Source organism: Ranitomeya variabilis, chromosome 5 (assembly GCF_051348905.1).
Source record: "Ranitomeya variabilis isolate aRanVar5 chromosome 5, aRanVar5.hap1, whole genome shotgun sequence".
Classification (NCBI taxonomy): domain Eukaryota; kingdom Metazoa; phylum Chordata; class Amphibia; order Anura; family Dendrobatidae; genus Ranitomeya; species Ranitomeya variabilis.
The window spans coordinates 682,220,622-682,235,913 of record NC_135236.1 but is presented as its reverse complement, the minus strand read 5'-3'; the positions used below and the strand labels follow the sequence as shown (position 1 = coordinate 682,235,913).

Here is a 15,292-nt window from a genome sequence, read left to right as displayed (position 1 = left end):
AGATGAAATGATCTCTAAAGTTTGTGCACCCTTGTAGATTTGTGTGCGCAGATAACTTTGACCAAGGTTTCAGCCCTTAATTAGCCTGTTAGGGTTATGGCTCGTTCACTATCATTGTTAGGAAAAGCGAGATGATGGAAATTTTCCAGCTTTATAAAAACCCAGCCTCCTCTAACCTTGTGCCAAAAAACAGAAGCCATGGGGTCTTCTAAGCAGCTGCCGAGCACTTTGAAAATAGTGGAGGCCCACAAAGCAGGAGAAGGCTATAGGTGTTTATAAGTTGCCCTTTTGTAATACTATTGTAGGAACTCGAGGATTCTGATAGCGAGAGGCAATGAACAGACAGAGAGAGATGGGTTTCTTCAGTGCAAATAGTGTATTTGTACAACAGCAATAACACCCAAAGCAATATACTGATAACCTGCAGTGACCTGCAATGAAACAAGTCCTTGAAACATATACAGCAAATCGGCAGAGTTCTTAAGACAGAGTCCTCAGCAAGGTGATCAAAAGGTGAGTGTGACAGGTGACGTGGTGCAGATCCAAAACACTGTTGGTGCAGAAAAGGTCAAATCCAGGTATGAAGTAAACACAGGGAAGTCCAGAACAAGTCCACAGGTTAATCCAAGGTATGGCATGAACATGGGTAAGTCCAGAAACTAGTTCACAAGTTGATCCCAGATGTGGCATAAACAGGGGTAAGTCCACAAACAGGTTCACATTAAAGTATTATACTGGTGTTGTTTCCAACAGCTCCCACCGGGGGGAGTAAACGAAGGATTAAGTAGCAATACGCAGTCCAGAAACACAGTCCAGAAACATAGTTAAAAAACACAGTTCTTTCCCGGAGGAGTGAACCAAGGGTTAAGTTCCAAAGTCAACAGACTAATGATAACATAGAGAGTGTAGCTTACATATGCAGAGAATGTCCAGAGCCAGGGTAGAGGCACACTCAGAACAAGCAGCTGAGCTGAAGGGGAACAGAAGCAGAATACTCCAGCAAGGAAGCTGACACCTGAACCGGGTTTTAAACAAACAAACAGGAAGTAGGGCAGACAAAAACAGCAAACAGCATCTTAACAAAGGGCAAGATCATTCACAAGGTGATTAGGAAAACTCGGAATACTGACACCTTTCCTCAGTTCGAAATGTAATTAAGAAATGGCAGTTACCAGGAACAGTGGAGGTCAAGATAACATCTGGAGGACAGAGCAGAATTTCAGTGAGAGCTGCTCGTAGGATTGCTAGAGAGATTTACCAGACTCTGGGGTTTTGATACGTTGTTCTACTGTTCAGAGACACCTGTACAAATATGGCCTTCATGGAAGTCTTCAGAAGAAAACCTCTCCTGTGTCCTCACCATAAAATTCAACATGAGAATTATGCAAAAGAACATTTAAACAAACCTGATGCTAGTGATGAGCGAACCCAAACTGCAAAGTCCGAGGTTTGTACTGGACTCCTAGCATCCTTGCACGGACTCCGAACACAGACTTTTTCCGGGAAGTCTGCCATAATGTTTGGGTTAGCCAGCCAAATAAAGCTTGTTGAAAGGCTGCTGCACAGCCAATCAACAAGCGTTTAGGCTGTGGATACTTCTGGAGCCATCAGAGCCATGCCAAGTTCTGGCATGGCTATGATTGGCAGGCGTACCATGTGACCCTGCCTGTATAAAAGCCGGGTCACAGATTGTGCCACCATTCTGTTTCTTGTGTGCTGTCAGTGGGGTTCTCTCTGCCATATAAGCTTTGTGATCTGTGCCTGAAAAGATTGTCGCTGTGTGCCCTAGCTGCGTTGTGCAGACTGTCCTAAGAGTCTGTTGCTCTGTAGCAAAAAATCCTATTGCTCTGTGCCATATAAACGTTCTACTCTGAGGCATAAAATCCTATAGCTCTGTTGCATAAAAAGCTTCTACACCTTGTCATAAAAACCTATTGCTCTGTGGCATAATAGCCTTGAGTACCATGCCCGAATCCAGCCTCTTGCCTACAAGTTATTTTTTTAAAGGGGAATAACATGAGGAGAGCAGCAAATAGGGGACATGGATATGGTCGTAGTGCTGCTGACTTTGATGGTGTAGCTGCTGCAGGAAGAGGACGTTGTCTATCTGTGCCTGTTATGTGTCCAACTGCACAACCTTCCTCAGGTGAACGCAGGCAACAGCATGTTCAGAGTTATTTAGCAGGCCTGAGTACCGCAGAACGAATGGTGAGGCCAGAACATGTGGAGGCCGTGTTAGATTGGACGGCTGAGAGTGCCTTTGTCACGGGTGTGTCAGATGCTGCAGATAGTCGCTCTGCATCTGGCTGCAGAAGGTCTCTGCGTTTGGCATTGCAGATGCCTTCTTAATCCTTCTGACTTTTAGACTCAGTGACAACCTCCCTCCTGCTCTAATTGACACACCTGGACCTGTGTGTTTATAGACTCCCAGTCTGCTTCAGGAGTGAAGGCTTGGAGCTATAACAGTCGGCTAACTTCCTCTCTGGTGCTGTTGGAGGACGTTTGGTGTTACCTGAGTCTGCTCAATCTAAGGCTGCTTCCACACATCAGTTTTTTGCCGTCAGTCTCAATCCGGCGAATTTTGAAAAAAAAAACGATCCGGCCAATGTTGCCGCCAGATCCGTTTTTTTTATAGACTTGTATTAGCGACGGATTGCGACAGATGGCCTCACGTTTCATCCGTCATTCGCTGGATCCGTCAAAAATTGCTTATCCGGCGGCATGAGACAATGGACAAAGTAACGTTTTTTGTGTCCGTCGAAAAAATGGATGCCAACGGATCCCTTGCTGTCTGTCGTTTGCTGGATTGAAAGCCTATTGCGCCGGATCTGTCAAATGACGGAATCCAGCAATGGATTCCGTTTTTCTTAACTGAGCATGCTCCGATTTTTTTAGGATTCATTTAGCTGGATCAGCTAGTCAGATCCAGTGAAAAAACAGATCCATCGCATCAGTTTTTCACAATCTGCGATGGATCCGTTTTTTTCAACATTCGACGGATTGTGACTGATGGCAAAAAACTGATCTGTGAAAGGGGCCTAAGTTGCTTCCTCTTGTTTGTCTCCCTTCTTCCCTTTAGTGTACAGTGGGGACTGACCAGTGCTCATCCCCCAACCTTCGCTTTTCAGGGCCTAGCTCTAGGGATATACAGGACTTAGGTTCCTGCTCAGCGATTGGTGTGGAACCAATATAGGGATGGTAGGGCAGGCAGGGTGCTATTAGCTCTGCCTAAGGTGTCTCCACTCCCCTTTTCCCTAGTGTTAGGGCTCCCTTCCTCTCTTCCCCTCGTGTTGCACTTAGTCTTCCCACACTGTGAATGACAGCCTCCTGTTCCTTTGCATTATCTTCCACCCCATACCCTGCAGAAAGCATTCACTTGGCACCTGAGGATCTTAGTCATCGTTCTTCCACCTCTCCCCCTTGCAAATCATTCAAGCAGTCTGATTCCCAAGTCATGCAGCAGTCTCTTCTGATGAGTCCGCCAGCTGTGGTTCCATGGCCCATCCACCTGCCCCAGAAATGGAAGAGACTGAGTGCCCAGATGCCCAACCACTTGTTCTGTCGGAGGATGAGCACGTGGGAGGGCCAGTGCACACGGTAAGCAGACCACTGCAGCACATCTCTGGGGATTAGGAAACTTATGTGCCAACTGCTGCGGCTTTCTGCAGTGTACAGACCGGCAAGGGTCAGGACTGGGTGGAAGATAATGTGGGGGATGATGAGGTCCTAGGTCCCCCATGGATCAAAAGGCCTCATAGTGACGTGTGTTGTTCTGAGGAAGAGGAGGCGGTCACGATTCCACATCAACACAGCAAAAGAGGGAACAGCGTTGAAAAGCACAGCGGCCGGCCCACAGCAAGTATATGGTCTGCTACTGCCCCCCACACCAAGGAAAAGAGTCCCCAAAACCCAGCCCAAAGGAGTTCCCTGGCGTAGGACTTCTTCACACAATGTAGTGAAGACAAACGGCAGGTTGTTTGCACCCTGTGCCATCAGAGCCTCAAGTGAGGTGTACATTTTCTAAACCTGAGCACCACCTGAATGATCAAGCATCTCAAATTCAAGCCGGAAGTGCAGTGGTGTACACATCTTAAAAAGCATAACAAATATGACCCTCCTCCTGCTCCCTCTTTTGCTGTGCTCTTGACCTCTTGCTCTTGGTCACGTTCAACAGGGTTACCTGCCTCTTTGCAAAGAGAGGATGGATCAGCAGCAGTGCGACCCACCATGTCTACAAGGTCCCATGGAAGTTTTCAGCTTTTCATACCTCAGACCCTAAAAGTGCAGGAAGTGTGTGCACGCTTTCTGCGTTTTCACCCTGCTGCTCGCCTGTCTGCGCTGCAGCGTCGCTTCTGCCTTCCCGCTCACCGGCTGATATATGATGGAACTCCATCTTGCATATGCTGGAGAGACTGCGAGCAACAGTAGGCAATAGTGGACTTTCAGCTGCAGTGGGCCTCCATGCAGGACGTGTGCCGTGTTGCGCTGCTTTAAATATTCCACCAACATGGCCAATGATAATGACGCCATCACCAGCATTACTATACCACTTATATGCCTGCTGGAAAAAGTCCGTCAGGCGATGATGGATGAGGTGGTGACACAGGAGGAAGAGGAGCAGGAGGACCAGGCAACAGTCACACCTTTATCAGGCCTGTCATCCACACATGGCTCAGAGAGTGGATTCCTGTACCCACAGCGACCTGGTACGTAAGGGTGCAGCCAAGGGGCACAGTTTTGGAGAAAGACGTTGAGGAGCAGTGTTTCCAACAGGGTTGCACTTTAATCTGCTCATGGGCATCACTGGAGCGTGTCTGGGGAACACAGAAGACCCAGACCATGCACCTCCCACCGAAGACAGCTTGTCGTTGCCTCTGGGCAGCCTGGCACACACACATGAGCCAATACAAAGCTGCTGTGCAACGATAACCGAGTAGCCCATATTGTTACCAGGTCTGATTACTGACGCCTCCCATCTTCTTGTGATGCCGCCCTCCTGCTTGCTTCATGGCTACTGCGCAGGCGCACTTATCTGCCCTGATGAGGGCAAAGCTAAGTACTGCAGTGCGCAGGGGCTAGGAAAGGTCAGAGAGGCCGAGGAGTCATGAAGGAAGCAGGAGGTCGGCAAGAAGATGGGAGGCATCGGACCAAGAACTGTGACACCCATCAGACCGGAACGCCCCCCGGATGAGTATAATAAAACTTATTTTTCTTCTCTTGCAGGTCGCATTGGGGGCTTATCTGCAGCATTATAGAATGATGTATATCAGCCCGAAAGGTGATGGCCGTATCACATATCGGACAAAACTGGTGACAGGTTCCCTTTAATTTGCTTCCTCGTGATGGTGTGATATGGTGTGTGGGGTATCATTCTGTCTATGCCAATAGTTTTGCTTATTTCAGGAGTGTTCTCTTGTTGCTCTGTATCAGCATTTAATGTTAATCATCCAGACGTCTATTTTCAGTAGGTGAAGAACCATAGATTGTTGTCATATGAGTTGTAAAAGGTTACTCTTGATATTTTTGAATGGCTGCTGTTTGCCACTTATATCAGCTCCTATATTGTCTGCTATCTTTGCAAGACAGGGACACAAGATCATTGAACAATCGACATCTGATAATATGTTGATTGACCATTGTGTGGGACCATGTGGCTTGTTGATCTGCAGAACAGAGGACAAACTATGGATATTGACGAAATCCTCAAACAATGTGAGATGAGAGTCACAATCCTCTGCTTAGAGATCGATATGGCTCCAGATACTTCTCCGTATAGGCAGGGCTGGTTTTAGGCAAAGTGGGGCCCGAAATGCTCATATATTGCAGCATCACACAGAAACATTTCAGTTGTAGTCATATGCGCTGAGTTCAGGCCGCTAAATGATCGTGATCGACAATCTTGAAGTCGTTCGACACTTGTTTCCCGGCCTCTTTACTCTAGATGAGGAAGAATGATGGGTACAGATAGTCCTCGATACAGTATAATGCAGGTCCCATATAGTACATATTGTATAATGCACTGACCATGGTCATTGATAGAGTATAATGTAGCCCCCTCATAGTATAATGCAGCCCCCCTCAGAATATATTGCAGCCCTCCTCAGGGTATGCTGCAGCCACCCTCATAGAGTATACTGCAGCCGCCCTCAGAATATATTGCAGCTCTCCTCAGGGTATGCTGCAACCCCCCTCATAGAGTATACTGCAGCCCCCCTCATAGAGTATAATGCAGCCCCCCACACACAATATAATGTAGACCCCCTCATAGAGTATAATGTAGTCCCCTCATAGCATAATGCAGCTCCCTCAGAGTATAATGAAGCCCCCCACATAAAGTATACTGCAGCCCCCTCATAGAGTATACTGCAGCCCCCCTCAGAGAATAATGCAACCCCCTCAGAGTATAATGCACCCCCTCCTATAGTATACTGCAGCCTCCTTCAGACTATAATGCAGCCCCTCTCAGAGTATACTGCAGCCCTCCTCAGAGAGAATAATACAGCTCCCCTCATAGAGTATATTGCAGCCCCCTTCATAGAGCATAATGCAGCCCCCTCAGAGTATAATGCAGCCCCCCCACAGTATAATGTAGCCCCCCCACAGTATAATGCAGCCCTCCCACATACACAGTATAGTGCAGTCACCCCACACACACAGTATAATGCAGTCCTTTCACACAGTATAAATCAGCCTTCCACACAGTAAAATGCAGCCCCTCCACACAGTATAATGCAGTCCCCAAACATAAACAGTATAGTGCAGTCGCCCCACACACAGTATAATGCAGTCCTCCCGCACACAGTATAGTGCAGTCCCTCCACACAGAGTGTAGTGTAGCCCCCACTCACAGTATAATGCAGCCCCCCAAACACAGTATAGTGCAGCCCCTCATACGCAGTATAATGCAGCTCCCACATGCAGTATAATGCAGCCCCCACATACACAGCAGAGTGCAGCCCCCACACACAGTATAATGCAGCAAACACATACACACGCAGTATAATGTAGCCCCCCCCCCACACAGTATAATGCATCTCACACACAGTATAGTGCTGCCCCCCCACACAGTATAATGCAGCCCCCCCACACCACACACACACAATACTTTACTCTCCTCCATGTTCCCCACTGCTCTGGCTTCTGCAGAGTATCTCATTAGCTCCATGGTTGGCACACACTGAGTCAGACACAGAATGATGGGAGAGGTAGTGTCATCTGACGCTCTCTCCTCCATCACTGCTTTCAATTGTATGGTCATCTGTGATGCTGATAAGTTGAATGTGTGATGTCCTGTATATATACACTGCACAGTACCACTCTGTATATATACACTGCACAGTACCACTCCTCCTGTATATATACACCGCACAGTACCACTCCTCCTGTATATATACACTGCACAGTACCACTCCTCCTGTATATATACACCGCACAGTACCACTCCTCCTGTATATATACACTGCACAGTACCACTCCTCCTGTATATATACACTGCACAGTACCACTCTGTATATATACACTGCACAGTACCACTCCTCCTGTCCTGTATATATACACTGCACAGAACCACGCCTCCTGTCCTGTATATATACACTGCACAGTGCCACGCCTCCTGTCCTGTATATAGACTGCACAGTACCACTCCTCCTGTATATACACACTGCACAGTACCACTCCTCCTGTATATATACACTGCACAGTACCACTCCTCCTGTCCTGTATATATACACTGCACAGTATCACTCCTCCTGTATATATACAATGCACACTACCACTCCTCCTGTATATATACACTGCACAGTACCACTCCTCCTGTATATATATATACTGCACAGTACAACTCCTCCTGTATATATACACTGCACAGTACCACTCCTCCTGTCCTGTATATATACACTGCACAGTACCACTCCTCCTGTATATATACACTGCACAGTACCACTCCTCCTGTCCTGTATATATACACTGCACAGTACCACTCCTCCTGTATATATACACTGCACAGTACCACTCCTCCTGTATATATACACTGCACAGTACCACTCCTCCTGTATATATATATACTGCACAGTACAACTCCTCCTGTATATATACACTGCACAGTACCACTCCTCCTGTATATATACACTGCACAGTACCACTCCTCCTGTATATATACACTGCACAGTACCACTCCTCCTGTATATATACACTGCACAGTACCACTCCTCCTGTATATATACACTGCACAGTACCACTCCTCCTGTATATATACAATGCACACTACCACTCCTCCTGTATATATACACTGCACAGTACCACTCCTCCTGTATATATATATACTGCACAGTACAACTCCTCCTGTATATATACACTGCACAGTACCACTCTTCCTGTCCTGTATATATACACTGCACAGTACCACTCCTCCTGTATATATACACTGCACAGTACCACTCCTCCTGTCCTGTATATATACACTGCACAGTACCACTCCTCCTGTATATATACCCTGCACAGTATCACTCCTCCTATATACATACACTGCACAGTACCACTCCTCCTGTATATACAGTATACACTGCACAGTACCACTCCTTCTGTATATATACACTGCACAGTACTACTCCTCCTGTATATATACACTGCACAGTACCACTCCTCCTGTATATATACACTGCACAGTACCATTCCTCCTGTATATATACACTGCACAGTACCACTCCTCCTGTATATATACACTGCTCAGTACCACTCCTCCTGTATATATACACTGCACAGTACCACTCCTCCTGTATATATACACTGCACAGTACCACTCCTCCTGTATATATACACTGCACAGTACCTCTCCTCCTGTATATATACACTGCACAGTCCCACTCCTCCTGTATATATACACTGCACAGTACCACTCCTCCTGTATATATACACTGCACAGTACCACTCCTCCTGTATATATACACTGCACAGTACCACTCCTCCTGTATATATACACTGCACAGTACCACTCCTCCTGTATATATACACTGCACAGTACCACTCCTCCTGTATATATACACTGCACAGTACCACTCCTCCTGTATATATACACTGCACAGTACCACTCCTCCTGTCCTGTATATATACACTGCACAGTACCACTCCTCCTGTATATATACACTGCACAGTACCACTCCTCCTGTGTATATACACTGCACAGTACCACTCTTCCTGTATATATATACACTGCACAGTACCGCTCCTCCTGTATATATACACTGCACAGTACCACTCCTCCTGTATATATACACTGCACAGTACCACTCCTCCTGTATATATACACTGCACAGTACCACTCCTGTATATATACACTGCACAGTACCACTCCTCCTGTATATATACACTGCACAGTACCTCTCCTCCTGTATATATACACTGCACAGTCCCACTCCTCCTGTATATATACACTGCACAGTACCACTCCTCCTGTATATATACACTGCACAGTACCACTCCTCCTGTATATATACACTGCACAGTACCACTCCTCCTGTATATATACACTGCACAGTACCACTCCTCCTGTATATATACACTGCACAGTACCGCTCCTCCTGTATATATACACCGCACAGTACCACTCCTCCTGTATATATACACTGCACAGTACCACTCCTCCTGTATATATACACTGCACAGTACCACTCCTCCTGTATATATATACACTGCACAGTACCAGTCCTCCTGTATATACCGTATACACTGCACAGTACCTCTCCTCCTGTCCTGTATATATACACTGCACAGTACCACTCCTCCTGTATATATACACTGCACAGTACCACTCCTCCTGTATATATATACTGCACAGTACCACTCCTCTTGTATATATACACTGCACAGTACCACTCCTCCTGTATATATACACTGCACAGTACCACTCCTCCTGTATATATACACTGCACAGTACCACTCCTCCTGTCCTGTATATATACACTGCACAGTACCACTCCTCCTGTATATATACACTGCACAGTACCACTCCTCCTGTATATATATACTGCACAGTACCACTCCTCTTGTATATATACACTGCACAGTACCACTCCTCCTGTATATATACACTGCACAGTACCACTCCTCCTGTATATATACACTGCACAGTACCTCTCCTCCTGTATATATACACTGCACAGTCCCACTCCTCCTGTATATATACACTGCACAGTACCACTCCTCCTGTATATATACACTGCACAGTACCACTCCTCCTGTATATATACACTGCACAGTACCACTCCTCCTGTATATATACACTGCACAGTACCACTCCTCCTGTATATATACACTGCACAGTACCACTCCTCCTGTATATATACACTGCACAGTACCACTCCTCCTGTATATATATACTGCACAGTACCACTCCTCCTGTATATATACACTGCACAGTACCACTCCTCCTGTATATATACACTGCACAGTACCACTCCTCCTGTATATATACACCGCACAGTACCACTCCTCCTGTATATATACACTGCACAGTACCACTCCTCCTGTATATATACACTGCACAGTACCACTCCTCCTGTATATATACACTGCACAGTACCACTCCTCCTGTATATATACCCTGCACAGTACCACTCCTCCTGTATATATACACTGCACAGTACCACTCCTCCTGTATATATACCCTGCACAGTACCACTCCTCCTGTATATATACACTGCACAGTACCACTCCTCCTGTATATATACACTGCACAGTACCCTCCTCCTGTATATATACACTGCACAGTACCACTCCTCCTGTATATATACACTGCACAGTACCACTCCTCCTGTATATATACACTGCACAGTACCCTCCTCCTGTATATATACACTGCACAGTACCACTCCTCCTGTATATATACACTGCACAGTACCACTCCTCCTGTATATATACACTGCACAGTACCACTCCTCCTGTATATATACACTGCACAGTACCACTCCTCCTGTATATATACACTGCACAGTACCACTCCTCCTGTATATATACACTGCACAGTACCACTCCTCCTGTATATATACACTGCACAGTACCACTCCTCCTGTCCGGCTTGCTCACGTGTATGTAAACAGATTCTTGCTCTCTCCAGTTGGAGTCTTGCTTTCCAGTTTCGATTCTCCTCGGCCTTGTGCAGGATCCTCCCTCTTCAGAAGATCAGTCAGCTCTCAGCCTCGAGGCAGCTCCTGTGTATTACCAGGTTCACAAATTCCATAGGATCCATGTCTGATCCTACTGTCACCTCATATCTGACCCAGCTGCTTTGCTCACATGGGGGTCGGCTGCGTAGAGATCAGTTGTCTGGATACTTGGAGCTTCCTCCAGAGCAGATTGAGCAAATTCTGCTTGATGAACCCCAGAAGTTCTCGTTGGTTGGGGATCTTGTTCTGGCCCGAAACCCTGTGAGAATCTGCACCAAATATCTGAAGGATGAAACAGAAGAGGAGTGCGACAAGCTGCACATGTGCCGATACTACCTGCAGGGCAAGTGCAAGAGGTGGGTGACCGGGAGTAATGTACAGGACAGGAGGTGGTGACCGGGAGTAATGTACAGGACAGGAGGTGGTGACCGGGGAGTAATGTACAGGGCAGGAGGTGGTGACCGGGGAGTAATGTACAGGACGGGAGGTGGTGACCGGGAGTAATGTACAGGACAGGAGGTGGTGACCGGGAGTAATGTACAGGACAGGAGGTGGTGACCGGGGAGTAATGTACAGGACAGGAGGTGGTGACCAGGGAGTAATGTACAGGACAGGAGGTGGTGACCGGGGAGTAATGTACAGGACAGGAGGTGGTGACCGGGAAGTAATGTACAGGACAGGAGGTGGTGACCGGGGAGTAATGTACAGGGCAGGAGGTGGTGACCGGGGAGTAATGTACAGGGCAGGAGGTGGTGACCGGGGAGTAATGTACAGGGCAGGAGGTGGTGACCGGGGAGTAATGTACAGGGCAGGAGGTGGTGACCGGGGAGTAATGTACAGGGCAGGAGGTGGTGACCGGGGAGTAATGTACAGGACAGGAGGTGGTGACCGGGAGTAATGTACAGGACAGGAGGTGGTGACCGGGGAGTAATGTACAGGGCAGGAGGTGGTGACCGGGGAGTAATGTACAGGACAGGAGGTGGTGACCGGGGAGTAATGTACAGGACAGGAGGTGGTGACCGGGGAGTAATGTACAGGACAGGAGGTGGTGACCGGGGAGTAATGTACAGGACAGGAGGTGGTGACCGGGGAGTAATGTACAGGACAGGAGGTGGTGACCGGGGAGTAATGTACAGGACAGGAGGTGGTGACCGGGGAGTAATGTACAGGACAGGAGGTGGTGACCGGGAGTAATGTACAGGACAGGAGGTGGTGACCGGGGAGTAATGTACAGGACAGGAGGTGGTGACCGAGGAGTAATGTACAGGACAGGAGGTGGTGACCGGGGAGTAATGTACAGGACAGGAGGTGGTGACCGGGGAGTAATGTACAGGACAGGAGGTGGTGACCGGGGAGTAATGTACAGGACAGGAGGTGGTGACCGAGGAGTAATGTACAGGACAGGAGGTGGTGACCGGGGAGTAATGTACAGGACAGGAGGTGGTGACCGGGAGTAATGTACAGGACAGGAGGTGGTGACCGGGAGTAATGTACAGGGCAGGAGGTGGTGATCGGGGAGTAATGTACAGGACAGGAGGTGGTGACCGGGGAGTAATGTACAGGACAGGAGGTAGTGACCGGGGAGTAATGTACAAGATGGGAGGTGGTGACCGGGGAGTAATGTACAGGAAAGGAGGTGGTGACCGGGGAGTAATGTACAGGACAGGAGGTGGTGACCGAGGAGTAATGTACAGGACAGGAGGTGGTGACCGGGGAGTAATGTACAGGACAGGAGGTGGTGACCGGGAGTAATGTACAGGACAGGAGGTGGTGACCGGGAGTAATGTACAGGACAGGAGGTGGTGACCGGGAGTAATGTACAGGACAGGAGGTGGTGACCGGGGAGTAATGTACAGGACAGGAGGTGGTGACCGGGAGTAATGTACAGGACAGGAGGTGGTGACCGGGGAGTAATGTACAGGACAGGAGGTGGTGACCGAGGAGTAATGTACAGGACAGGAGGTGGTGACCGGGGAGTAATGTACAGGACAGGAGGTGGTGACCGGGGAGTAATGTACAGGACAGGAGGTGGTGACCGGGGAGTAATGTACAGGACAGGAGGTGGTGACCGAGGAGTAATGTACAGGACAGGAGGTGGTGACCGGGGAGTAATGTACAGGACAGGAGGTGGTGACCGGGAGTAATGTACAGGACAGGAGGTGGTGACCGGGAGTAATGTACAGGACAGGAGGTGGTGACCGGGGAGTAATGTACAGGGCAGGAGGTGGTGATCGGGGAGTAATGTACAGGACAGGAGGTGGTGACCGGGGAGTAATGTACAGGACAGGAGGTAGTGACCGGGGAGTAATGTACAAGACGGGAGGTGGTGACCGGGGAGTAATGTACAGGAAAGGAGGTGGTGACCGGGGAGTAATGTACAGGACAGGAGGTGGTGACCGAGGAGTAATGTACAGGACAGGAGGTGGTGACCGGGGAGTAATGTACAGGACAGGAGGTGGTGACCGGGAGTAATGTACAGGACAGGAGGTGGTGACCGGGAGTAATGTACAGGACAGGAGGTGGTGACCGGGAGTAATGTACAGGACAGGAGGTGGTGACCGGGGAGTAATGTACAGGACAGGAGGTAGTGACCGGGGAGTAATGTACAAGACGGGAGGTGGTGACCGGGGAGTAATGTACAGGACAGGAGGTGGTGACCGGGGAGTAATGTACAGGACAGGAGGTGGTGACCGAGGAGTAATGTACAGGACAGGAGGTGGTGACCGGGGAGTAATGTACAGGACAGGAGGTGGTGACCGGGAGTAATGTACAGGACAGGAGGTGGTGACCGGGAGTAATGTACAGGACAGGAGGTGGTGACCGGGGAGTAATGTACAGGACAGGAGGTGGTGACCGGGAGTAATGTACAGGACAGGAGGTAGTGACCGGGGAGTAATGTACAGGACAGGAGGTGGTGACCGGGGAGTAATGTACAGGGCAGGAGGTGGTGACCGGGGAGTAATGTACAGGACAGGAGGTGGTGACCGGGGAGTATTGTACAGGACGGGAGGTGGTGACCAGGGAGTAATGTACAGGACAGGAGGTGGCGACCGGGGAGTAATGTACAGGATAGGAGGTGGCGACCGGGAAGTAATGTACAGGACAGGAGGTGGTGACCGGGGAGTAATGTACAGGACAGGAGGTGGTGACCGGGGAGTAATGTACAGGACAGGAGGTGGTGACCGGGGAGTAATGTACAGGACGGGAGGTGGTGATCGGGGAGTAATGTACAGGACAGGAGGTGGTGACCGGGGAGTAATGTACAGGACAGGAGGTGGTGACCGGGGAGTAATGTACAGGACAGGAGGTGGTGACCGGGGAGTAATGTACAGGACAGGAGGTGGTGACCGGGGAGTAATGTACAGGACAGGAGGTGGTGATCGGGGAGTAATGTACAGGACAGGAGGTGGTGATCGGGGAGTAATGTACAGGACAGGAGGTGGTGACCGGGAGTAATGTACAGGACAGGAGGTGGTGATCGGGGAGTAATGTACAGGACAGGAGGTGGTGACCGGGGAGTAATGTACAGGACAGGAGGTGGTGACCGGGGAGTAATGTACAGGACGGGAGGTGGTGATCGGGGAGTAATGTACAGGACGGGAGGTGGTGACCGGGGAGTAATGTACAGGACAGGAGGTGGTGACCGGGGAGTAATGTACAGGACAGGAGGTGGTGACCGGGGAGTAAGGTACAGGACAGGAGGTGGTGACCGGGGAGTAATGTACAGGACAGGAGGTGGTGATCGGGGAGTAATGTACAGGAACGGAGGTGGTGACCGGGGAGTAATGTACAGGACAGGAGGTGGTGACCGGGGAGTAATGTACAGGACGGGAGGTGGTGATCGGGGAGTAATGTACAGGACGGGAGGTGGTGACCGGGGAGTAATGTACAGGACAGGAGGTGGTGACCGGGGAGTAATGTACAGGACAGGAGGTGGTGATCGGGGAGTAATGTACAGGACAGGAGGTGGTGACCGGGGAGTAATGTACAGGACAGGAGGTGGTGACCGGGGAGTAATGTACAGGACAGGAGGTGGTGACCGGGGAGTAATGTACAGGACAGGAGGTGGTGACCGGGGAGTAATGTACAGGACAGGAGGTGGTGACCGGGGAGTAATGTACAGGACAGGAGGT

At 49.2% G+C, this 15,292-nt stretch overlaps 1 protein-coding gene across 2 annotated transcripts in view; it reads left to right on the top strand.

Annotated features, from left to right (window-relative positions):
- Positions 1-15,292, top strand: part of LOC143777112 (zinc finger CCCH-type antiviral protein 1-like) — a 111,256-nt gene that overhangs the window by 76,332 nt on the left and 19,632 nt on the right. The window contains exon 1 of one of the 2 annotated variants that reach the window (XM_077267144.1): positions 11,100-11,515. The exons of the other annotated variant lie outside the window; for it this stretch is intronic. Coding sequence (XP_077123259.1) covers positions 11,241-11,515 — 275 coding nt within the window. The 5' untranslated portion in view covers positions 11,100-11,240. Of the gene's footprint in view, positions 1-11,099; positions 11,516-15,292 lie in introns of those variants that run through there. 2 annotated transcript variants of the gene reach the window in all.